This window comes from Echeneis naucrates, chromosome 1 (genome assembly GCF_900963305.1).
Source record: "Echeneis naucrates chromosome 1, fEcheNa1.1, whole genome shotgun sequence".
Lineage (NCBI taxonomy): Eukaryota > Metazoa > Chordata > Actinopteri > Carangiformes > Echeneidae > Echeneis > Echeneis naucrates.
The window spans coordinates 13482882-13509584 of NC_042511.1; the positions used below are offsets into that span (position 1 = coordinate 13482882).

A 26703-nucleotide genomic window follows, 5' to 3' on the forward strand; every position below is an offset into this window, starting at 1 on the left:
GGGTCAGGGGGGCTGCTGGAGCCAATCCCAGCTCACGTTGAGCGAGGGCGGGAGCACACCCTGGACAGAACCAACATACAGAGACAGACAGAGACGATAAGAACAATAATAATAAATAAAATTCTTCATTCTTCGTTGCAGTTACGTCAAAGAAAATTGTGCCTATCTTGAAGATGACAAGATTAAGAACCTCTTGTTATCTAAAACATTCTCAGATTTATCCAAATTTGGCGAAGTATAAAACAATTCCAACGAGAAAGCCTAAAGCTTGATTTGCACCATCACAAATTTAAAATGACGAATTAAAGTACATCCTTGGGAGAAGTGCTATTTTTATTCAGTCCGTTTGCGAGGACATCAAGATAACATTAAACCGCATATGTCGAATTTACATTACAACACTCCCATAAGGACAAAAAGCAGAAATCAAAAATTATACTCACTTCGTTAATACTAGACCATAGAGTGGATCAAACAATAAAACAATGACAAAAAATTAATTATCATCTTTTTTTACCCTGTGCAGACTCAATAGCACTTTTTAGGCACACACTGCCCCCTATGGGTTCGGATAATGTAGACCAGGATTCAATTATATAGATTGATAATAATAATAATAATAAGACGAAGAATGTTATAGTAAAACTACACTATAGGCTATTACTTACTATTACTATTACACAATATAAAATAGCAAATATCTTATTTTTTCACACTTTTGTGAAAAGTGAAAATAAATATATTGTCACACATTTAAGTGATTTGACATGACTTCAGTGTAATTTTATAACCCCCCCCCCCCCCCCAAAAAAAAAAAAAAAAAAAAAAAAACAAACAAACAAACATTTGATTATAAAACAAATCCACGCAGAAGAACACACCAGCATTTGGTCCTTCAGGCGCCACGGACACCTCTCTGACTCGCTCTTCTGATTGGTCACTTGTCCCGTTCCGTTCATTTGACAGGAAAAATAGTGTTTGCTGGCGTCCGGCTGAGTGGAGCCTTGAGGAAAGAAAGCCCCCGTACATTATTGTCGCTGTAGACCGCAAACATGTCCGAGGAGCGATCTGAACGGTCCGATGGCAGGATGGTGAAGATGGAGATCGACTACAGTTCAACTGTAGACGAGCGTCTCCCGGAGTGCGAGAAAATGGCCAAAGTAAGCGGAGAGAGAAAGAGGCCAGCGCCGGCTGAGTCATGGTGATCCAGGATCACTGCGTTAGCATTCAGGCTAACGCTCACGTCGTATGTCACACAGGGAAACTTTGTATAAGTGACGCATTGAATGGCAGTATCGCATAAATTTTGACGTATATTTAACTTAACTATGTTTCTGTGGCGGCTGTTACTGCTATATACCAGTTTATTTTTGTTTGACGCTCGCTAGCATGGTAGCAATCTTAGCAGCCATGTCATTGGCAACATGGCTAGCTTGCTAGCAACGCGAAAGTGTTTGCAACAGTGAGAAATAAAAACATTTAAATTAACATTTTTTTGTTTAAAAGTGGAATTAAAGACAACCGACGCTGAGATTGTGTGTTTTTCTGTTGCAGGACGGAAAACTGCAGGAGGCCATTGAGAGCTTGTTGTCATTGGAGAAGCAAACAAGAACAGTAAGTCAATGTTTTTGTTCATATATCATTGGTTATCCTCAGTTGAGAGCATCATCGATATGATTTCAGGATATGAACTGGCATTTTCCCCCCACTCCCTGTTAAATTGTAAGTTAAGTCATTGTCGAATACTCAATGTTGTGATTATTTGCCTGAACTGGCTTGAAGTAGTGTAACTGCCCATTAATCAGACTCAGAAACCCACAGCAGCAACAGTTGGTGCGATTCTTTTCCATAATACAACAGAATTAAACAAGATATCCGAAGACCAGCTACATTTACAGCAATGAAGAAATGGAAATTTAGATAATCAACTCACTTAACTGTGTAATTGTTTACATGTTTTAGTCCACGTGTTTACCTATCTACCCTCAAACTTTGCTCAGGCATCAGACATGGTGTCCACCTCCAGAATACTGGTGGCTGTGGTCCAGATGTGTTATGAAGCCAAGGACTGGGACGCCCTGAATGAAAACATCATGTTGCTCACCAAAAGGAGGAGTCAGCTCAAACAGGTTAAATGCCTCTTTTTCCCATAATCATCTGTGTCCAAATATATTCTCTGTCTCACTTTTTAAAAGTTTGTTGTTATTCGTAAACACTGACTTATTTTTACTCAGTAGAATGTGCACACTTCATATATATCATAAATCATATATTTTGATTCCACCCCCCACCTCCACATCTGTAAATAATCTTCTGAGTGGTAAAGAAATATCTGAAAAATACCTGTATCTAACTTATAATCAACTATTTTTATATAATTTCAAACAAAGATGACTTGCTGCTGTCATTGTTTTATAAGACTGTCAATACTCAGGCCTGCATTTAATTCCCGTGTTTTCTATCTTCTCAGGCTGTTGCCAAAATGGTTCAAGAATGTTACAAGTATGTGGATGCTGTGACCGATCTGACTATTAAGCTGAGACTCATTGACACACTTCGCACTGTGACTGCTGGCAAGGTTAGTGGAAGGTCTTTTTGTGTTATGAAACAGTAATGTTAACTAGACACAAAAGGTAATTCATGTGGATTTCACACGTAATGTTAAGTACTGCATTCTGAGAGATGGGGTGGTGTCTTGAAAATAGCAGGTAAATTATGAAAGAGGAGGCACCAAAAAAAAAATGCAGCTCTTCTTAGGCTCATAGAGCCGGTGGTGACAACAATTTAATAATCTCATTTACATTAACACGTCCCGTGTAATCATCAGTAACAGCGTTGTAACGATGGAAACGGTATTTAGTTAAATTATCCCTCTCACAAAATCTCACAGATCTATGTGGAAATTGAGCGTGCAAGGCTAACAAAGACCCTGGCCAGCATCAAGGAGCAGAGTGGAGAGGTCAAAGAGGCTGCCTCCATTCTCCAAGAACTGCAGGTAAGACGTTGTCTTTTTGTTCTTCCAAGTTTTAAGATGAGGAAAAAGTTGTCAGAACAAAAGGGAACATATCTATGGGTGATGGTATTTAAAAGAAATTGATTCTTGTGGAAATAAATTTAGCCACGTTGATATTTCTGTCATCGAACTAAACATTAAAGGGTTAGGGTTAGGGTGTATTAGCCTGTGTAAGTACTAGGGGTGGGAATCTTTTACTATATCACGATTCGATTAGATTCAGATTTTTGGGGCTTCGATTCAATTCAAAACGATTTGATTCATAATAATGTCTGCTTAAATCTAAAGGTGTGCAAAGGATCCTCATGATCTACTCCAGTCTGCTTTGCACGACAGAATAACAAATGGAGATATTAAAGTGTCTTTTTCACATTTATTAAGTTTGAAACATTTATCCATGCTTAGATTGGATTGTTGCAAGTGTTGCATAAAAACAACATCACATATTGCTTAAGTACCAAAAATAAAAGTGTCTCTTTATAAAAAAAAAAAAAAAAAAAAAAGAGAGTGCAGTTCAACGTGGCTCCCTCATTTTGCAAACCTTGCACACTGTGAAGGTCATGTCAAGCTTGGTCATCCTGGGCATTCGGTAAATTAGGAATTGGGCATAAAAAACGTAATTCATTATAAACACGGAATAACAGAACTGACTGACATTTTACATAAACATTTTTTTTCCTAGAATAAAAAGGAATGTATCTGTCAGGAAAATGCTCCACAGGGGGTCACTAATAATGCACACCCCCTACCTATGAGCAGCACAGTGGCGTAGTGGTTAGTGCTGTCTCTCTGCAAGAAGGGTGCGGTTCGATTCCTGGTGGGGGCATATCTAGGTTAATTGGTAACGAGTGATGGACTGGGCTACAGCAAGGAACGGTGACCAGTGCCTAGACCAGAGACCGAACCAAAGTTGTGGAACATATGTTTCATTATTTTATTGTTTATGTGTTTGCTTAAATGTGTGGAAGCATTAAAGTTTTGAAGAAATTGTCTATATTTCATTACTTAAAAAACTGTCTCTGGGTTAAATTTGTGTAAAATTCTATAAGCGGAATTCTCAGAAAAAAATCCCAAAAAAAACAAAACACCATATTGGTAAAATTAAAATGGAATTTGAGAAAAAATAAAACAGATTTTATAGGGTTCTAGGTAAAAACCGAAATGAGTCCAAATCTTTGCCTTCAACGAGGACGGTGCCGGTTGAATCGCTCTTTGCTCCATTATGTTCCAGAACCGGCTCCGTGGTGATGTCAGGACGTCCCACATATAAAATGGAGGCAGACAGCCTACAGATTTATTTTTTTTTTTTAATTTATTTTTTTTTTTATTTATTTTTTTTCGATTTTGGGACATCGTAGTGAATTAGAATCGCAATTCTCATATGAATCGGTTTGTTTGTTTTTTTGGGGGGGGGTTTTTGGCACACACTCCCAATAAGTACCATAAAAGTACTCACAATTTATTGTTTTCCCTGACTTAGGTGGAGACTTATGGATCCATGGAGAAAAAGGAGAAGGTGGAATTTATCCTGGAACAGATGAGGCTTTGCATTGCTGTCAAGGATTACATTCGCACCCAAATCATCAGCAAGAAGATAAACACCAAGTTCTTCCAAGAGGAGGGCACAGAGGTAAAATAAATACATTAATGTTAAATGCTGCTTAGCACACCTTTGAAAGCTCTTGATGGTTTTTCTCCATGTCCACTTATATAGCAGGGTTTTGGAAGCAATTTAGATGGATCTACAATGAATAGGTTGGTGTAACTGAATGCCAACTCTTCCTTTTTGTCCCCTTGGATGTTTAGGAGTCAAAACTGAAGTACTACAACCTCATGATTCAGGTAGACCAACACGAAGGCTCCTACTTGTCTATCTGCAAACACTACCGCGCTATTTATGACACCCCCTGCATCTTGGAGGACAGCAGCAAATGGCAACAGGTATATTTTCGTCATTCTTGCTGGCAGTAGATTGGCTGTTGAGGAATAATTGTATTTGCAATTTTGATTGCTCACTTGTAACAGTAAAAACATCTATATATCTGCTTCAAAATTAATATATTTACAATTGAGCGTTGTGCTGAAAAACACTTAATACATTTGTGTTTCAGGCCCTGAAGAGTGTGGTGCTGTACGTGATTCTTTCGCCTTATGATAATGAGCAGTCAGACCTTGTGCACAGAATCAGTGCAGACAAGAAACTTGAAGAAATCCCCAAGTACAAGTAAGAAATACTTTGTGCAGCTTGATCTATTAAGTCCACTTTAAGTATATAAGCCAAAGACATTGTGGTGTGATTTTGGGCTTGAATTCTTAATAGGAATTTTTTCAGCAGCAGCGGCAGGCTCTCCAGGGGGCCATGGTGGAATAAACAAATGACACTTGACTGCAGATTTAACTTTTACAACCTATTTATTGGCTGGCCAGTTGAAAATGGCTTTTTCCCCTTACAACCACTGCAACCTATACATCTCAGCCATATACAATGTCAGATAAAGGCTGAATGTAAAAAAATAATTATAATTTAATGAATTTTAATGAAAATAAATAAACTCTTAAACAGCTTGACACTCTTAAATAAATGTAGAGGAAACACTGATATTTATAGAGATCACTAAGGCAAATATATATCCTGCAAAGGTCACCGGAATTGACCATTAATTGTACAAAGTGGCACATCGGCATGCTGAAGATTTTTAAGTGTGATCAGCAAATTATTGCCTTTTCATGCCACATAAGGCAAAGTCACCTTGGGAACTGTCACAAATGGACGTGAACATAAATTCTCTCTGTGTTCTTCCTTTATTGTCAGGGACCTTCTGAAGCAGTTTACCACGATGGAGCTGATGCGCTGGGCCTCCCTGGTGGAAGATTATGGGAAGGAGTTGAGAGAGGGTTCACCTGACAGCCCTGCCACAGACGTCTTCTCTTATTCAGAAGAGGGGGAGAAGAGGTGGAAGGATCTGAAGAACAGAGTTGTGGAGCATGTAAGTCACACAATCAAGTCTGGTCTTCTTAGTTGGAGTTGATACGTACAGAGGTCAAATTAATCAAATGTTTTCCTCTTTTCCTTGACTGCCCAAACAATTCATCTGGCATTCTCCTCATAAAGTTTGTACAAAATTTTGTGGCATAGTAATTTTATGAATTTGAATGTAATAATTATAAAAGAATCTGAAATGTTACTTAGATATGCACAATTATGCACAGACCGTGCAGAATATGCCTGTGAAACCACTGATATGTGGTTTTGCTATGCAATATACGTGCTACATAAGCAACATGGGAAAATGAAGGAGCGACTAGAGAAGCTCTACATATTCAGCAGGTAAACAAATTGAAAGCCATGTCCAATATGGACCTGCTTTCAAATTGTATCATTTATGATAGTTAAGATTCAGTTATGAATATGTTTTGCTGCGGTTTTGTTGTCACCTTAAAGATGCCAAGTTCTAAATATTGTCCTGCTGATACATATGTGTATAGTAATGAAATTCTCCACTTTCCCCAGAACATCAGAATAATGGCCAAGTATTACACCAGAATCACAATGAAGAGGATGGCTGGACTCCTTGACCTCTCCATTGATGTAAACAATTTTTTATTATGTAGCGCATGCTAATAGTAAAGGGAGAACGAATGCTGTTGGATCATATGCTCATTCTATATTTTCCCAGCATTATTTGCATTTTGACTTTCAAAATGTAAAAGAATAAAAGAATAATCATTGGTTAATTGATGAATCCCATGTCTTAGGTAGGTTATGGTTTCACAAAAATTCATAAAAAAAATGAAAGTATTCTGAATGATATGGTTGGTTATGGCCCTCTCTCAATGCTTAAATTGCAAATTCATGAAATCATTCATTAAGTTTTAGTAAATTCTAAATGTGATATCATACTATAAGATAATTTATCTCACAGATTAATACAATCTTGTTCAGTACCTTTGGATTGTAACAGAAGTAATTTTTTGTATTTTGACTCACTAAGGGAAGTTTTGAAAGCGATTAACCCAATATCTGTCGTGATTTTGTCAGGAATCCGAGGAATTCCTCTCCAACTTAGTTGTAAACAAGACCATCTATGCCAAGGTGGACCGGCTGGCTGGCATCATTAACTTTCAGAGGCCCAAAGACCCCAATGACCTGCTCAACGACTGGTCGCACAAACTCAACTCCCTCATGTCTCTGGTCAACAAGACCACACATCTCATTGCCAAGGAGGAGATGATCCACAACCTACAGTGAAAAGGAGTGCGATAGTTTTTGTCTTGGTCAATATTTGTTTTTTCTAACGTGGGAATGTTTTTGAATATACAACATATTAGTGAACTGTCAATGCAGCATTATTTCAGTATCATATACAGTACCTGTCAAAGGTTTGGACACACTTGGACAAACTTTTGACTGGTACTGTAATTAGAGAAAAGACTGCAGCAAATACATAGCACCCCAACTTTGCTAATTTTTTTTACTGGCCGGTAAAGCATTGACACATACATAAGAAACCCCGTCATTTTCATCCATCTGTTAGTGTTAGCAAAGACTGGGCCTTCAAACATGTTGCTCTTCGCTGTATGAAAACTTGGCTGAAATCTCTTGTAAATGTATACTTAGCCATATAAACAATAAACTCCTCACATTTGATTAACTATTGTATGTAAATTTTGTACCTATGTCATGGCACATTGAAGCTGATCTGACAAGATCAGACAGGATAGGACATCACTTAGGTGATCTGATCACCAGTGCCCAGTGGAAGATGTTACTTTTTTTTTTTTTTTTTATATATATAATGTAAAAAGCACCCAATACAACATAGCCACCTTTATTGGTATGTTTTCTAGTTTCAATTCTTAATGCTCATTGTATTACAGCTTCTATGGCACACACAGACTTTTTTACGATCTGTTTATATTTCTAGTTTCTGAGCCAAATTAATTTAGTGTTCATTGATTTTAATAAAAACGGATTTGCTGCTCAGTGACTTACATATAGGAATTTGATTAAAGCAATGTTCTTCAAGCATTATAGCAGCCATTTTAACTGTTCGAACTTGGACTTAAACAATACCTTAACAATATCTATAGTCCAATTAGATGGCATAATTGTACTACTAAATATGAAGAAGTCTGCTGTGAAAATATATATGAGGAAAAACTATGGTGGCATATATATATATATACATACACATACACACATACATATATACACTTGAAGCTGTGCAAACTGTGGCAAACCCATTTCACTTCCACACAGTAAATGTGCTCAGCCATACCTTGTTTCGGAGAGCATACAATTTCCAGTCACGAATTCATGTCACTGAACACACCCGTGCTTTTCCCTCAGTGACATAAAGAGGGCTGCATAATTCAACCCTGCAGACAGATATGTGCACTATTGTATTATTCCTCTTTAAGTCATTATCCTCTGGTTGACATCATCTGTTTCAACCTTCCCTACATTTATATTACATTCAATTACTAATTACATCATTTTGGTTCTGTTTAAATTCACCTTTTTTTTTTTTAAACCCTGTCACTTGTAACAGAAAATAAGCCTCATTTTGATATTTCTGTCTTTCATCCCCAGTAATTACAAATGAAGTGATTGTTTACCTACCCACTTGTAGAGAATGGGTGCAGATCCAAGATATAATTTTTTTTTTTACTTTTATGCTGTTTTAAGATCAGTTCTATCAAGCTGCACAAAATATAGCGATTTTGCAATTTAAGCAATTTAAGATCCCCTCTCCTTCACCCCTGAAACTAATCCTAACCTGAACCTGAACCTTAAAACCAGGACTAGACCATCAAACGCACGCACGCACGCACGCACACACGCAGTCCCCTCAACCTTCAGATCAGTACATCCCACTATGCTTTGCGATGGTCTGACAAGTGGATCCAAGATGGCGTAGAAAGTAAAGCTAGGTAAGTGTTGACTTCCCATTTTCAGCCCTTTTAGTTATCTTTTGGGTTGCACAGCCACTGACACGAATCCCCTTCACGAATCATTGGGATACTGACGAACGCTTTGAGTTCATGCATGGATAACAACACGATGTCACGTCCGTTATATGCGCCCAAAACACCGTGGCAAAATTACAGGCCCCGACCCGTTTTGTTTCGGCGAGCACTAGCTAGCTAGCTAGCTCTCTTGCTAACATTAACAAACCAGCCAGCTATTCTTGTTGTTAGCTCGCCAGTTTGGTGCCAAGAAAGGCCGTGTTTTGGCTAGCAGGCTAGCTGTTAGCTGCACGTACCCTGGCTAGTGTGGCAACACTGTTTACCCCGTGAAAATGCGAAGGGTGAGTTAACCTACACCGTGGGGACATTTTCGGGGCTTTGTAACGCTGCCGTCATCGCTCTGACTTGCAACAGTCATGACAAGTTTAGCAGACAAACAACAGTGGGACGAAACAAGTCATTTCCAGCGTTTGTCTCGAGTATGCTCTCTTGATCATTTCTATACGGGGCAGAGACATCCACAAGTTTTCTTCTTTTTTTTTTAAGCCGCTTTCTTCGCGTAGCTGCTAACGATGCTGCCAAGCCAAATAACGTTATGTCAGGATGAATAGCAGGCGATGGTCTTTTGCAGCTATCCTCAGCTATAGAAACAGCTATAGAGTAGACTGTGCTGCAGGCGAGGCTATAGTCTCTTTTGTAAGGTCCAAAAGACTAGACAAGTGGTTTGCATCCCGCCAAACTATTTGATGTAGTCTCTATGAAGTAGCTGACTCGCCAGCAAAAACATTAGGTAAGGGCTATTCCCACAGTCACAGAGAGACACTGCATAGTTTATGAAGTGACCTCTTTTCATTGGAGTAAATGCTGCTTTAAAACAAGACTTATCTATGTTGGTTTTTTTTTTCCAGTGATCAAGTCACAGAACCTGTATTTCTGTCCCTTTAAGCTTCATTTGTCTTGTTACACACAGTATAACCATTGCTATTTATATACAGTGTATAATGAATCAATGAAATCAATGAAAAATGTAAACACTGTTGTCACTACAGCAATAATGCCTTGAGATGTCTGTCTATTTGGTCAAAGCACACTTTTTAAAGGCACTGAAATATCACACTTTTTCCCCTAAAACTTTTGGTGCCGGTGCATTGTAAATACTATTTACAGATTGGTGCAGGCACATGCAGCAGTCTTTTAAGTGCAGATGTGCTATTACAGTGTCAGGGGTGCAGCAATATTATTTGTCCTATTTGGCCCGTTTCCAGTGCATTGTATAAAGGGATAGTTTGTCATGCAGTGTTTTCATCAGCTATACTATTACTGTTGTTTCTCCTCTGAATATTATAATTTTGGTTGCAATTCACCTTTGTAGAAAACATGATTGACCACCTCTATTCTAACAGTATTACCTACTTACATCATTCACAATTTTCAGTTTGTTCAGACCAATGTAGTTTCTGTGTGAGGATATGTGTGCTTCAGTAAGGTATAATTTATTTCATGTGTCTGTCATTTGTCTTCCAACAAGTACTGTAGATTAACTGAGGAATTAGTCTGCATGAACAACAGTAGGCTGTCTCAGATGATGTGCCTGTTGGGTTAGAGCGGCTGTAACAACCATAGTTACTTGTTGCCCTGCGCTCAAGAAGTGAAAGATGTCTTGCAAGTTTTTATTACAAAATTAAGTTTAATATGCATTTTTCTCTTATTGCATAGAAATAAAATGTCTTAATAGGCCTTTCTCTCACAAAAAGTCAATTTCTTCCAGAAGGTGAGATTTTTTTGTGATTTTTTTTTTTTTTTTTTTTTTTTTTGGGGGGGGGCGGAGGTTGAGGTTGAGATTTTTTGAGGTTTGACGTTTTTTGCTATACTGCTGTTTTAACATACATTGGCTGTGTGCTCACATCATAAAGTTCTATCTGTCACAAAAATTTTGTTCAATTATAATTTGAGCCGTCATAGTCAAAAGCTGAATTCCAGACTTTGTTGTTTTGCTTGAATGGAAATTCAGTAACAGCTAACTGTTTTGGAATTTTAATTAGCAACCTAAAGTTTGTTTTGCCAGCTATCTTAGCCTATAATAACACTAATGAGGCTTTTTCTGGGTAGAATTTATGTGATCAAAGCTATTTCTCTGCTACTCTGAGATAAGATGTATTGCTGTTAGTAAAACCAGTGAAGTAACTATAGGACTCAAAGTTACTAGGCCATTGGCCAAGGTTGAGCATTTGCAGTGTTCCCCCACCAGTCATGGTATACCTCCTCTATCTTGATCCATGCTGGCTGGTGCGAAGGAGGGATTGCTGCTTCTTGTAAACATATAGTTGCACTGTGGCTTTTTGTAATTTGGCAAAGATGACTGAAAGGCTGCTGGAGCCATGCTACTCTGTGTTGGCATTTACACTAAACTAAAACTTGCATCAACTGTCTGTTAATACGTCTTGAAGCGCCATGTCAAGGGAAAGCATCCCCTGTCAGACTAAACCATTGACCTGGGATGAACCTCTGCTAATATGAACTGGCCAGGCAGTGTTATATTGTTTTTATGCTTTGATTTATCATGGGATGGACAGTGCTTGGCTTAGGTATGAAATGGTGGGTGCAGGTTTCTGGGGTAAATAGTAAACTTAATATTAAATAGGAGAACTATGATGAATCATAAAGTGCAATGCTCAGTAGGCCACAAATACGATGTATTCATAATTTGGCTTATACCACTGTTATGGTATAGTTAATTGGAATCTCAGGGTTATAAGTTAGTATAGCAGTTCTTAAATTTTCCTTCATATAAAGTATAATAGAAGCATACTGACTTCACCCAGAGACAAGCACATGAATTTGTCTGAATCAAATTTAGTCCCCGGTACTAATTATACCTTAATACGTAGCCAGATCCCCACACACCACCTACAAACAGACACAACTCCCCCACACAGAACCAGACAATTTTTCTTATGCTTGAGAATGAATATGTGTTTTAAATATGTCTCTTGCTACCCACCCCCTGCAAAAAAAAAAAAAAAAAAATCAGGTACATGACCCGCTGAATCTACCTCCATATTTATTTTTGCAGCATTGTGTCAGGGACATAAAACTTTGTATTGTTAAAATTAAAGTTGTAAGAATAACTTGTACAAATAAACACATCGATATTGACCCAGATATGAAATAAGAATCCTGATCCTTTATCCTTTATCAGGTAGTGCACGCTGTTTTGGCAGTTTGTACATATACTTAAATGTACCAGTCCCGTCACTGGATGTGTAGCTGGTGGAATTTATAGTAGCAGGTTATAGCAAAATATGATGGTCTGAATTGCAGATCATAGCTGATAAATAATTTTGATCATTTGGCTCTGTTCCTAGGAAGTGTCATACTTTGGTGATTTTTGCATTGGCTGCCACTGCACTGCGCATCACATTATCGTCTAAAAAGCCAGTTTATATTGCATTATCTATATCTATACAATTATGATTATGATGACACCAGACAGTTAGCTCCTCTGCTGTTTTTTATATATATATATATATATATATATATATATATATATATATGAAATATATCAATATATCAATATTTTTGAAACAAACAAACAAAAGTAGGGTTGCCTACTATCTACTATAAAGATGTTATGGAAAATATTCTCCTTGTGTATATGGAACTCTGCTTGGCTTTGATTTGCACAAATGGCCTTATAAAAGAGATAGACAGGAATAACTGGATGCACTCTAATGTAAAAATTTCATGTGTCTGTCACTGTTGAAAAGTGTAATTATGGATTCATCTTCTGTTCTGTGCTCAACTAGTAGCTTAGGAGATACAACAAGTATCACCTTCCTTCACTCAATACATTGCTCGTAACCAACGTTTCTGTTGAGGTGACGGTAGCCAATTGATTAAAAATAAGTTCTTTGGTTTTCTTCCAGACGTTTTGTCCCTGAGTCATGGCGGACAGGAGAGCGGAGAAGTCATGTGAAGAAGCCAGCAGATCGTTAGTCAGGCGGGAGTACGAGGCGGCAGTCAGCCACTGCACAGACGCCCTGGTGGTCCTTGTGTCCCAAGCCCCATCCTCCAGTGCCCCTGTCCAGCTGAGCCCTACATCCCTTGCTGCCCCTGGGTCCCTCCGCAGCCGTGCCCTGCTATACCGGATTGCTGCCTTCCTGCAGCTGGTGAGGGCAATTGTAGTACCAAGCACAAGTCAGCTAAAATTCAGCTGTAAATGTGCAAAAGTTTTTTTTTTTGTTTTTTTTTTTTTTTAAATTAACATGTTTCGCTATGATGCTTCTCAAGACACCCTTCTTTTTAGCACGACGTGACATTGTTAGCATATGCTTGCACCTCCATATAAATAATTTTAAATACTTTACTTTTTAAAGTGTGTGTGAAAGGAATGTGTTCCTGTGTTTCTCTGTGTAACACACACAGACCCACATTCACTGTTTTTGCTTTATAGCTTGCATTTGCTTTCCAGGTTTCCAGGCAATCACAGTTAGATTGTTGTGCAGTACACATGTAGGACTGTTTCTTTGATGGAAGGCATGGAGAGATTTATTTGAGGGAGAACACACTGTCAAATAACCATCAACCTCTCTAGAACAATTTCTCACCCAGTTCTAAATAATAAATGCATGGCACTGAAATACTACTGACTGATCAATGGACTATAAATTCACTGTTGTACTTCCAATTACTGGGTAAAATAGCATGAAGAAATTGATGGAAATGAGAACAATAAACTCAGTTTTTCTCTCTGTGGTACTCTGTTATCTGCCCAGTGGACTAAAATTATACCAGTTACTTAAGCCCTAAGATTATGGAAACTACTTAAGGCCTGTAATGATAGTGTGAAGGACTCCATCGTGAGTCAAAGATAGCCATTTCTTGGCACTTATGTGAAGCTTTGACCCTCAAACACAAAGTATTCCCATTTGTTATGGCTACCACTTATCTACATTTTCTTTCTTCTATCAACAGAAAAACTATGATGAAGCAGATGAGGACTGCAAACATGGTGAGAGCAATTCAAATTTGAGCCATATGCTGATAGTATATAGTCTTTTTAATTTTTTTTTTTTTTTTTTGGATTGGTTTAAACAGTGTACGGGTGGGAGGCATTTAGTTTTATCATGGCTTGGTCTTTGTATAGCTGACTGAATTTTAAGTGGGGTCTGATTTGCTGAGCTTTATTGAACAGATGCCTATATATCTGTTTTGTTAATGTCGTTACATCAAATCAGAAATGAAACGTAAGGCAAAAAAATTTGTTCAGTAATTGGCCTTTAGTTCAAATGATGAAAAATGTCTCTGCTGCAGTGACAGTAAGTGTTAATCATTGACAGAGCCAAATATGATCTCCTACCTGTTCCCTCTGTGCTTTTTGCTTTGTCCTAGTCCTGGTAGAAGAGATTGCCAGAGGAGACGGTTCGCTACAGGCCAGCTTGCGCTCCATGCTGGTAGATGGCAGCCTGCAGGAGGTGGCCAACATCCTCTCTAAAGCCTTGTATGGAGAGCCAATGGTATGATTCATCAACAATGTATATAATTATGTGTAATAACTAGACACAGTGGATTTAAGGCTTGAATATTATATTTGATGAGATCAAGTTTTTCCTGTCCTAAATTAATGTTAGATTCTCCAGTAATGTCAAATACAGGGTATGAAATTCATTTTTCTGTACTCCTATGTCATTTGTGTTTACAAAAGTCATTTCAATACATTGGAAAAGTTATAATAGAAACATATGGGCAATCCAAAGTAATTTAATGGTTTAAGATGCATCCAAAAAGTTTCCCACATATGGTGAACATTAGATGAAATTACAAATATTGATAGAAAAAATATTGGATCAAAAAAGGGCCACATGAGCATTAATGTGTGCTTTGTTATATTGGTGTGTGTGTGCTTTTCCCATTTTTTTCTTTTCCCTTCCCTCTGACTTCTCTGGCCTTCCCTTAGCTTATTCTAACCACTGTCTTTATACATCAACATGCATTTTGCTGCCAAGGTGCCTCCTCCAGCTCCACTCTTCTCCTTTTTGCAAACCACTTCCTGCCCACTGCAACACACACAAACACACGTACGCACACGTATATACGCAGAACTTGGCCCCAAGGTCATATAAAATTTTTATGCAGTCCTACTTTTTAGGCAGGTTTCTCCCCAATCTTTCTTGATGTCATATTATTTGGACACAGTCTGGACTGATTATATTTCCACTTCTTACTGCCCTACTTCTTTCTTTTTTCTTTTTTTTTTAACTCCCACTTTTTATGCACTACTTTTAAGTTGCTCTTTTTTTTTATATCTTGAATTCTTCCTGTGTTTTTTTTTTTTTTTTTTTTGTTTTGTTTTGTTTTTTTTTTCCCCTAAAAGTTGATGAAACAATTAATAAATAAATAATCAATGCCTTTTTCTCAGGAAGAGAAATACATTACTTCAGAATTAGAATGGAAACACTAGAGAAAACAGTGAATTCTTGTTTCTTTTCTCATTTATTTTGCTACTTCTCAGCCCTGAGTGGTGCTGGTGCACTCCAAACTCAGCACAGCTTAGCTGTTCCCTAGAGTGTGATTTTAAGTATGTTTACATGCCTTTAACAGCTCCAAAGATGTACCCTACCTTAAATTTCATTCAAGCCAGTAAGTGATTCTTTGTTTAATTTCTTTGGAGTCGAAAGGCTTGGCAGCATTCAGGTGATAGAAATTAGGCTTGTACATTGGTTTAAAAATCAGTACTAGGGAATTCCTGATTGGATCTGGGCATAAGAAGTAAGGTTACAAACTAATAAACAATGGTAGGGCATTTCTCACTTAAAAAAAACAGATAGTTAGCCAGGATTCAAAGATGTCTTTACTCACGTCTAACCAATTTGTTATTGTACCAGCATGTCATCCACAGCTGTCTTTCACAAAGCCATATGATAAATTCATAATTTCATATTTATTATATCCTTTGTGAATTAAATTATCTATTAGGAAAAATCTTTCATCATCGAAGTGATGGCAGTATTTCAAGTGATAAATTCTTGGTACCAGAGGTTCAATTATTAGCAGGACATCCAATACACTAATGACAATACACCACTGACAGTGTTTCTTTACGAAGATGTTTTGTCTTCTCCCTCTCATAGAATGGCATCGTCGCAAAAGACCTGACCAGATTAAAAATGCTCCTCTCAGAAATAGAGGTAAGTGTCAGGTGATTTGGGGCTGTTACCTTACTATAGCCTCCTGTCCATTTTTGTTCATATCTTTTGGCAGTGGGTTAATGTTTGCAGGCAGGAGTCCTAAAGATGGCTAATGGTCAGACTCCAACAGTAACTTAGTTATTTCTCTTGTCCGGTTTGAAGCTGTCTTGAATTTATTGCTTGTTTGACTGTTATCAGTTTAGTGTTCAAACAGCTTCTGTGTGTTAGCAGTTAACAGTTGACAAGATGGTAATCTTTTTGAATCTACCCCATCTCTGTCAGGCTATGAATAGGGACATGGCACCAGAATACACAGATGACCAGGAAGAAGGTAAGCAAATCTGTTGCATGAGTTGATTTCACTACCTCCTTCAACTTTGAAAAGAATGACGGTGAGGCTGGTTCCAAAAATAGCTTCTTGAACTGAAGTCCAGTTGATAGAATTATCGACTTGGGTTTCCTGTTGGAAGCCTGAGCACATACTAAACAGGTGGCTGGAGCCCATATCATTTTATTGTTTGACTGACCACTTGGCTGTGTGCATTAACAGAGGTTCAAGATGGCTGGCAGTTCAGGCCTCCTCCCAGAGGAGTCACTAGCAGCGAAGAGTACACCCTCTGTAAAAGGTAACAGAACATTAAATAATTTGCAAACAATTTTAAGTAATAAAGAATACATTTTTCATTGACAATATTGAGGAAAAAAATTTGCCTTGGATTTCAAATGAATCTGTATTAATTTTTTAGGAGTCCTTTTCAAATTCTAACAAAGAATGAAAGAAGGAGATTTGTGCAGATGAATAACAACAAATTTGTTGGCCTTTTCTTGTGAACCTGTCACTATGAACCTTCTGATAAAGAGTTTCTTGGCATTTTTGTTGCCATTCATTGACCCTAACCCTTCAATGAATTATACAAATACAGCAAGTTTTCCTCTGGAATCTACAACAACCAAATGTTTCATCTCCTTCATAAATTCATAATGCAAAATTTATAGTTATCAGTTCAAATTGGTGCTATTTATTATTAGTTGGTTGTTTTAGCACCGCTTCCGCATATGCCACTTGCCTTTGATTAGGTACTTGGAGCAGGGGCTGTGTCGGTATGGAGCACAGTGTACATCAGCCCACTCGCAGGAGGAGCTGATGGAGTGGCAGAAACGTTATGCGTCACGACTCATCCGCCTCAAACAACAGCAGGAAAGCAAGCACTTCACTGAAAACTACATGGAGACCCTGATAGAGAAGTGGATGAACTCCCTCTCCCCAGAGAAAGTTGTGAGTGACTCTGTGGTGCACGTTAATTCTAAAGTGTCTTTTCAATATAGCAGAAATTGTGTCAATCTGAGTGTTCAATTGCCACACAAACACAAATTTTGCGTATTGTGCAGTCAGTAATCCTCTCTAAAACTTTAACCTTGCATATCTAGCAGGGAAGTGTCAATTCCCTATTTCAATCCATTAACTAGCTCACTGCCTTACTTTACTTTCTCTTTGTTTTGCGCGCTAGTTTAATCAGTCCCTTATGACAGATGATTTCCATCCCATGAGCAGTTCAGCCCATGTATATAAAACATTGCTACACTCTCCTCCCTATGGGAGGAGAAATATTTTAATTGTTAGTAACTTAAGACAAAGCTCTTATTTTTTTTTTTTTCTCCACATAAATCATAAACCACTGAAAAAATTAGTCTTGCCCCACCTAGTGGAGCAATGACATTTAAGTACAAGTACCAGCGATGTGGCATCTGTGTATGTTGTCTGTTGGTTCATATGGAGTTGTTTTGACTTCATCAAGCACTTTACGGCACATGGTGCATTTGGCTTGAATATGAATCTATGCACACATGAATTTCATGTGTTTTTTCATTGGCATAATTTTGGATTTTGCCACATGTAGGAATGGAAGTGTTTTGGGCTGTAGAAGCATGTATGCCTTTGTTGGCCACTGTACTCTTGACTTAATAAGTAGAAAATATAGTACAAATTTTTATCCTTGTGGGGAAAATCTCAAAATGTCACTGCAACTGTGTTGAATACTGACTATAAAAAGTGGCACGAATCATAAAGTTCATATACCTTTTGTTAATAAGTTGAAGACATTATTGGCTCTTGACCATTGGGTTAAATATGTGATGGTTTTGAAAGCCGTTGTTTTTAACTTTGGGTGTTTCTTCTTTTTGTAGCTAAGTGACTATTTAGAAGGAGTGAATGTGGAAACCAGCTCCAGCCTCTCTGTTACTGTCACCACCAAGAAATCCTCTCATTCTTGGGCTTTCTCCTTGTTTTGCAAGGTAGGTTCACATCTCAGTATGGCACAGAATGACGGTCATATTTTCACAACAAATGTGCCAGTATTAGTTGGACAAAACACCCCTTTTTTCATTTTGGGAATTTTTTCTATCTTGTACTAGCCGGCTAGAAAGCTGTATCGCATCGCCCTGCTCTATGATGCCCACCGACCACATTTCTTCATCACTGGTGTGTCAGCTGGGGAGCGGCTTCAAGCTGTTCCAAAAGGCTGCCAAGAGTGGACTCCAGGAGAAGACACAGCATGTATGTCATATCCCTATTTTGTCCCAAGGGAAGACACTTTTTGGGGAGATTATGCTTACATTAAACTTCTGATTATGTCCCTCTTAATTTGTAATTGTATCTGAACGGCAGGAGAGTTTAACTGACAAAGCAACTTCAACACAAAGAAGTTGCATAATATCTGGCCTCAGGAAAATAAAATGGATAAATACATAAATATATGTATGTATGTATTTATTTATTTATTTATTGACATTGACTCTGAACAAAAAGCAAGTGCAGCTCGACTTTCTTATTGTGTGGGCAAGGTAACAAAAACTAAAATATTTGCTTATTTAATTTGTGCATAGCATTGAATAGCTTTGCAATGTTGCCCGTATCTTACATTAGTTATTAAGTTTAGCTACATTTGCACGCAGGTTTTATTTGTAATATCTCTCTCAAGTGGACTGCATACACTTAAAAGAATTTGCTGTTCTTACAGTGGCAGCAGACAATGGCCTGGACAACTGTGTCTACAAGGTTTCCGTGAACTTCAGCACGGAGATCTTTGGTACCTTCCGTCAGACAGTTGTTTTTGACTTTGGCTCAGAACCCGTGCTGATGCAGCGGATCATGGTGGATGCTGCCTCAATTGAAGGTATGGCAAAGCAATTTTCAAAAATGGATGGATGAAAATTGGTCCAATACAGTCATAGCATTAATATACCTACCTTTCCCTTTACACTCCAGACCTAGAACATTTGATGGCAGCCAGGCAGCAACTCCTGATGACTGCAAAGCGCTGGGACTCTTCCTGTAAGACCATTGTAGAGTTCAGTCCCAATGAGACCATGGCTGAATTGGAGCGCAGCCTCCTTTCCCGCTATCAGATCCCTCTGTCGGCTGACCAGCTTTTTACCCAGTCAGTCCTGGACAAGACTCTGACCAAAGACAACTACCAGGCCCGACTGCATGACCTGCTCTACATAGAGGAGATTGCACAATATAAGGAAGTTAGCAAGTAAGTATACAAATTAATGCTTTATCTCACTAGGCTAGTAACAGATTGCTGAAATGTATACATCAATATATCCATGATTACTCAGTGTGGACTCTGTATGACCTACACCACACATAGCAAAAACATTGGTGGTATATGTTAGAAATTCTGTAGGCACCAAAATACAACCTGGGGTAAGAAAATTTTGTGTGTGCTAGATAAAGATATTGACACACATCTGATCTGTATCCATCCGTTTTAAGCCCAATTTACTTTGCTAATGAAAAGCTCTATGTCACCTTGTTGTTAGGTATAAAATTTAGGAAAAACTCTTGAAGTGGTGACAAGCCTACAATGAAATTTATCATGTTGTTTATCTTATTCCGAGTCCTCAGACTAGCCTTTCCCAGAGCTTTTAACCAAAACTTTCAAAACTGAAATGCAATTGTGTATTAAAGAACCCACATAGCATTTTAATGACTATTTAGACTGATTTGTACAATGTGCTCCCTGTCAGTAACTCTGCTCCAAATAATAATTACTCTCATAAATATATTTTGAAATTGATTGAGACATTTAATATTTAGTAGTGATTTGAAGTAATATTTTTAATGTTTATGTGTGTTATGTGTAAAAAATGGAATTTAACTGGTTCATAACGCTACAGCAAGGCTTCTAATCAGTTCTAGGTAGAGGTGGCTATGCACTTAACAGACTGGAGACTGTGGAATAGCTTCCCCTTGTCAAATAGGCCCAATCGGTCCCACAATTTCAAATTTTGGCTCAAAGCTTATTTATTTTCTTGAACGCTTCAGCCAAGGCAAGCCGTTGCTGTCATTTGGGCTGCTTGATTTGTTTCATTTTGTAGTTTTGCTGTCTGATTTCATGTGTTGAAAGCATTTTTTCTTTTTGATCTAGCAGCGCTGTTAAACATACTTTGTGGAAAAAAAAAATACATAATAAATTTACTGATTGTTCAATCATCATTACAATACATGAACCAATATGGCCTTGCTCTGACATTGGGTATATATCTCTTCTGCTACAAAATGGGAACACACCACAAGGTGTCAGACTCAACCTTCGTTGTGAATTTGCGTTGTCTGTCTGGCTGTGTGTCTGTGTGTATATCTCACACACAGCTTGACTCAGTGCATTTATGTCTAAGGCATGTTTTGATATTTGCCACATGCTCCACATGTTAAATTAAATGTGGTAGTGATTACAAGGCATATTATGATAATGAATTCAGGAACATAGGTACAGTGACCAACCCCCAACAAATAAAATGTGTCAGCTTTCTTTTTCACTCTTAATTTGAGCGTTTCACTTGAGTCTTAATGCATTTGACTTAGTGAAGAATTAGATAATGGATCCTTTCTGGTTTTTACTTGTAGTATCAAATGTTCTTATCTGCTGAATTTGCGGTGTGCATGTGAATAATCTCTTCACCTTTTAAAACATGCATGCATTGCCCAATTCTATGTCTTTTCATTAGTCAGTTTAAGCGAAAGAATGGACTCCTGGAAGCTCATTTTAAATGAGCCAAAGTATTTTTAGAAAGAAAACTCTGAATAATCTCAAACTACATTTTATTCCTTGCTTGCTGATAACATCCTCTCATTTGGCAGTCTTGTCTTGGAGGTCAAGAGGCATGTGGGGATTATTTAAAGTGTGGAAGGAGTCATTCATGGAGTGCTGTGCTGTCTGTTTTTGTCAAAATGCATAGCCAGAAAGCTGATGAAAACCATAACAAGAGACCTCAAGAGTCCCTTTGGTTTTGTAACACCACTGCTGCAAATAAAAGTTGAATGTATGAATTTATCTGCATACGTCAATCATCCAGCACAGGCTTTTTGCCAATATTTCTTCCAATTTCATCATTTCAGATCAGAGACCAGGGGGGATTGTCCTTTTTCCTCAAAAATGCTTAAATTTTCACCTAAAATTGTGCATGGATAAGCTTTGTGGTAATAGTTGTTTTTATTTGGAGGACATGGTGAAAATAATTTCTCAGCTTTTTAGTGTTGTCACTGACAATGTTTTATTTAAGTGACGCTCCATTTTGAATAGATTTTTTTTTTTTAAGGATTTGCTTTAGTACAAATTTTTACTTCATGTTTATTTCCAGACCTTGTCCAAAATACATGGAGGTTGTTTTTATTTTCTGTGCTTTTACAACTGCTTTGAAGTGACAGAATGTTTCCCTGTCACCAGTCTGTGCTTTTCTTGATGGTGTGTACAGTTGTCCTTATGGAAATGCATTAGTGAAGCAAGGCACAAAACAAGCTCAAATGGTACACCTTCAAACGGTGGTAAAAATTGGTAGTCAGCTTTTCTCAAGAGGAAATATATAGATACATTTGCTAAAATAAAACCAAATGTCTATGCAACCCCTCCAACCTTCTCTCCACCGCCAGGTTTAACATCAAAGTGAACCTGCAGCTGGTTACCAGCTTTATGCTGACTGGTATTTCTGTTGGAGCCAAGTACGCCCAGAATGGACAGCTCTTTGCTCGGTTCAAACTCACTGAAACACTTTCTGAGGTAACTGGACTAGTTAAATCATTAATTACACTTTTCTGCCCCCTTTTTTTTTTTCCATCTTAAGCACTTTATATACTTGATAAAAGCTGTGGAGTCCATTTTGTCAGGTAGCTCTCCTAATCAGTGTTTTTGTTTGCTTTAGGACACATTGGCTGGACGGCTAGTGATGACCAAGGTAAATTCTGTTTTGCTGCTGCCCTTGGGCCGCGAGGGGCACCACAGCAGCCAGCCACCTCCTGGAGTCAAAGAACGAGTTTACGAGGCTGTGATTGAGGAGAAGACAAAGGAATACATCTTCCTAAGGATCTGCAAAGACTGTTGCGAAGAGTTGGGACTACAGCCTGACAGAGAACTCCAGGTACTGGATGCATCAAGTGGCCAAGACACTTTTGTGGCTTAGTTTTAGTGGTCTTTGTTAATATCAAGTGATTAAAAAAAAAAAAAGAAAAAAAAAATATATATATATATGGTTTTAATGTAGATAATAGATAAAGATATTGGATTGGCTTTAGAGTGGTGAGTGCATTTGAGGCATTTCCTAATACAAGCAGTACTTTGCGTAGCAGCGAATTAGCGTCCATCCTATGATTGACTTGTAAATCTTGACAGATGATCAGCATTTTAACAAAAAGCTGTCCAACAGAAGACTGCGACCTTTTCAGGAAAACCTGTGTGCGCTGGTGTTTGTTGTTTGCTTCAACTGCACTGTTTAGTTTCACATTTTCTGGTTATGCAAAGTATCTTTTATTGAACAACCTACCTTCAGCAGCCTCATTCTCCTCTCCAGTAGTTGGCATAGGAAAGAAGGCTCTGTGTTAACAGTTACCAAAAAAACTCTCATCCTGTCACACAGGGAGCATAATCTTCTTAATCTTTTTTTACTGCTCCTGCTTACATACTACAATTTCATTTCCTCTGTCTCTTACAGTATTCAACAGACCCTTAATGTTTTTATGCCCTTCTCTTTCACGCATTCTCCAACTTTACTATTTTTGTATTTGTTGTTTAATTCACTTTTCTGCTGGGTCTCAAGTTTAAATCTGAATTTCTTAATTGATTTCGAGCCAGAATTATGCCACATAAAACATCTTTTGTTACACAGCTATTGTATTTCAATGAATTAACTGTCGTCATTCATTAAGATAATACCTGTAGCCTGTAGATGGACATAGATACGGATGGATGGATGTTAATGTGCTGTTGTTTGGATTGACAGTTCATTAAGCTTGTGTTAAGCTTGTTGCCTCTGTGTCAGGTGGAACTACAGTTTCAACTGAACAGACAGCCACTCTGTGAGATGCACTATGCCCTGGATCGCATCAAAGATAACACCATCCTTTTCCCTGACATTGGCCTTGTCCCCACGATCCCCTGGAGTCCTAACAGGTGTGTATTCTACAATGACACATACTTTAAATTGAATTAAAATGTGACTTTTACAATTTGTATAATGAACAACAGAATATAATTGCCACCATAGTAACTCCTCTGGGCATGGTGTCTCACACCATTGATTCAGTTGAAAGTCTCATGCATCATTGCATTTAGATGACGGGAAATAAATCAAAATGAAGTAAATCCATAGAAGCAATGACATTTTTCTTTGTAAACATGGCGAAATGCTTAATGGCTTTGTGTGAGAGAGGAAATCTTTCATGTTGTAGACAATGATGGGCAGATGCCAGATATTCAGTGAAGGCTTCAAACTCTATAACAAGGAGAGCTGTGCGCACAGCATGTACACACTCTCGTGTACAGTAAATAGTGCTAATCCAAAACACATTTATTATTCAGAGACTGCTTTAATACCTGCACATCACATTAGCTTAATAGATATCTTCACACAAGGGACACCACATCAATTTAAGAGTTGACTGAATATCCCTAGCATTACTGACTTGCCAGTCCTTCTGAAATGCCAGCAGTTCCTTGCAGTTTTAGATATCTCTCTGAAGTTGGACAGGTGAGGAGAGCAAGACAGTAATCTTTATTGACTGGAGCCAAAGTCAAATATAATCCCTGTGATTTTCCAGGCTGCTGCTTCATCTCCGCTCCAGAATATGATTGATGTAGACTTTTGTTTTAATTTGAATTTGGATAAGCATGCATGATTCATCAAATATGGGCCAAGCATTGAGTTTAGCTCAAGTTTAAGTTCATTTTCTCTCAGTGAATTTTAAACTCAGTGTAAAATGGATACACACCAAGTGGTACTGCTATAAAACTGTACAGCTTTTTGAGTTTTCTCATATTTTCAGTAAGTTACTGAAGTATTATTTGTTTTTAGGCTTGAAATGTAAAACTGTCATTAAATGCCATTAAATAACCTTGGTATCATTTCCACTTGGCATCCACATAATGATGCTGGACCCAAACAGTGTCAATGCTACTTTGGTGCTTATTCAGTGGATTTACAATGAGAATAAATCCTTGAAAAAATGATCAGTAGTATTGTGCAACAGCCACTTTGTGCTTTGATTTAAAGTCCTCTTTTCGCCTTTTTGTAAGTGATAGTATCATCAGTTCACTGTACATTACAGCTTAATGAAATTATGATTTTTTACATTCTTGATAACCTCCTGTATTATGAAAGATGAAAAGAAGAGAAGACCCCGACAGCTTGTTTGTCTAGAGGCTTTTTGTGTCAGTCTGTATGTTGTTTTTGGACACGTACCTTGCCACGCCTTTGCACGAGTGACACATGCAAAGTGTCTAGTGTGGGCTCTAAGAGGTTTCATGTTATTCTCATTCACAATGAAGTCAATTCATTGCAAATGATTTTGAATGTTTCTGTTTCACCAATGTTCAAAGCTGTTAGAAGTTTATGAGGCGGTGGTTTTTCAAAACGCTTGAAAATTGCATATAATTCAGTAAGTAAATGAAAAGTTGGACCTATTATTTTCCCCTAACAATTTGCCCATTCTCCCTTCACCCTCAGGCAGTGGGACGAGCAGCTGGACCCCCGTCTGAATGCCAAGCAGAAAGAGGCAATCCTGGCCATCACCACACCCATCTCTATCCCTCTGCCCCCAATCCTTATCATTGGGCCCTACGGCACCGGCAAGACTTTCACCCTGGCACAAGCTGTCAAACACATCCTCCGCCAGGACCACAGCAGGTTTGTTAGGGGGGTTTTGTTTTGTTTTTTATTTTCTTTCTTTACCTCTGTTGTTCATCCCACCAGCAGAAAATTTGCTCCGTCCCAGACAAATCCTAACTATCCATGTAATCCTTTTCTGGTTATGCAGTTTAAAGTAGGGGATAGTCATAATAATGACACTTTTTATGTTTTGAGAATAAATTTTTAATTCACTGGAATGAAATGTTTGTGCTGTTAGAACATGTAAGGAAAATGAGAGGATGAGAGAAAATTTTCTCTCTGTCTTCACTTAATGCATAAAGCCTTAATGCTGCCAAAGGTATTGATTAGCAAGCCTTTGAAATCGCACACACGTTGATCTTATTCTGTCTTAATGTAGAAAACACTTGATTGTTATCCTGCTAAATTGTTACTTTAGGAACAGGTAGTTTAAACGAATATAGCCAACTAAGCTGTAAATCTAACTAATAAACCTCATGATCATTTTAAAAACTCATGTTTATGATTTTGTTAAAAAGTATCGCATTATTATTAGAGGTGTTGAAGACAAAACTATGTGGACAACAATAACAATTACCTCTTAATGCAATGCAGCACAGTTTAGCATTAAAATAGACAGTTGATGTTTTAAATATTACTAAAACATTAAAATTTTTTGTGAAACCTCATCTACCCATCTGTACATCATTTTGAGATTGAAGGAAACTATTGATGTTTTCAGCAGCTATTGCTTATTTATTTGTATTTACTATAGTGAATATGGATGAATGTTATAGAGAGGGAAAGAGGTGTGCATGTACATGCAGCAGCATCATTAATAAAAGAAACGACAGGGGAGGGCAGTCAAAGGGCGCTGTGGAGGTGGAAAGGGGACTTTGGTGGTGCAGTGGCTTCAGTTTTAACAGTCTTGGGTTTGACATTTAAAGCTAATAAAACACTGAGCTGCAGAGTGTCAAACTGTAGTGTGGGAGAAGAGCCTCGGTTTGTTACTATGTGGCTGTGCATACTTGGTGTGTGTTTGCACCATTACTCAATGTCACAATGTCCTGGTCATTTGGAGGTATTTGTGTCATTTGTGGTCACTGCACAACGGATAGTTTGATGATCAACAGATTTCCTGAGCCGCAGTGGATGTTCACGTAAACCATAATCTGATCAACAAAGTTGTAATCACTTGAGTTCACCACAATGTGTGTCTAACAATGAAAGATTGCAAGATAAGCTTCCACTGGCATTTTTATCATTAGTGAGCTCCCTCACTATGTGCAGATACCCATAGGAAATTATGCAGCCTGTGTCTGAAGCAAAGCAATGCTGCAGAAGCACATAAACGTTTCCTCGTCTTTATGACTTCGGACAGTGTACCCTGAA

General features: G+C 38.0%; 2 protein-coding genes across 4 annotated transcripts in view; both read left to right on the top strand.

Moving 5' to 3' along the window:
• Positions 1 to 964: 964 nt before the first annotated feature.
• Positions 965 to 7661, top strand: psmd12 (proteasome 26S subunit, non-ATPase 12). Of its 2 annotated transcripts, XM_029505624.1 has the most exons (11): positions 965 to 1160; positions 1555 to 1614; positions 2001 to 2129; positions 2471 to 2578; positions 2891 to 2995; positions 4494 to 4643; positions 4820 to 4954; positions 5125 to 5237; positions 5826 to 6000; positions 6525 to 6602; positions 7053 to 7661. In XM_029505624.1, the coding sequence occupies exons 1-11, from the start codon at positions 1053 to 1055 to the stop codon at positions 7260 to 7262; spliced, it is 1371 nt and encodes a 456-aa protein (XP_029361484.1). In that variant the 5' UTR covers positions 965 to 1052; the 3' UTR covers positions 7263 to 7661. The 2 variants fall into 2 exon arrangements, with proteins under 2 accessions (XP_029361484.1, XP_029361494.1); XM_029505634.1 differs by lacking the exon at positions 1555 to 1614.
• A 1246-nt stretch (positions 7662 to 8907) lies between these two features.
• The window catches only part of helz (helicase with zinc finger), a 45201-nt gene continuing 27405 nt past the window's right edge, over positions 8908 to 26703 (top strand). For both annotated transcript variants that reach the window (XM_029501655.1, XM_029501664.1), the window contains exons 1-16: positions 8908 to 8947; positions 12910 to 13152; positions 13958 to 13994; positions 14375 to 14499; positions 16114 to 16170; positions 16453 to 16501; positions 16721 to 16796; positions 17248 to 17446; positions 18355 to 18462; positions 18583 to 18724; positions 19188 to 19343; positions 19436 to 19706; positions 22106 to 22232; positions 22375 to 22590; positions 23488 to 23618; positions 25171 to 25350. In XM_029501655.1, the coding sequence (XP_029357515.1) occupies positions 12928 to 13152; positions 13958 to 13994; positions 14375 to 14499; positions 16114 to 16170; positions 16453 to 16501; positions 16721 to 16796; positions 17248 to 17446; positions 18355 to 18462; positions 18583 to 18724; positions 19188 to 19343; positions 19436 to 19706; positions 22106 to 22232; positions 22375 to 22590; positions 23488 to 23618; positions 25171 to 25350 (2099 nt within the window). In that variant the 5' untranslated portion in view covers positions 8908 to 8947; positions 12910 to 12927. The remainder of the gene's footprint in view (positions 8948 to 12909; positions 13153 to 13957; positions 13995 to 14374; positions 14500 to 16113; positions 16171 to 16452; positions 16502 to 16720; positions 16797 to 17247; positions 17447 to 18354; positions 18463 to 18582; positions 18725 to 19187; positions 19344 to 19435; positions 19707 to 22105; positions 22233 to 22374; positions 22591 to 23487; positions 23619 to 25170; positions 25351 to 26703) is intronic.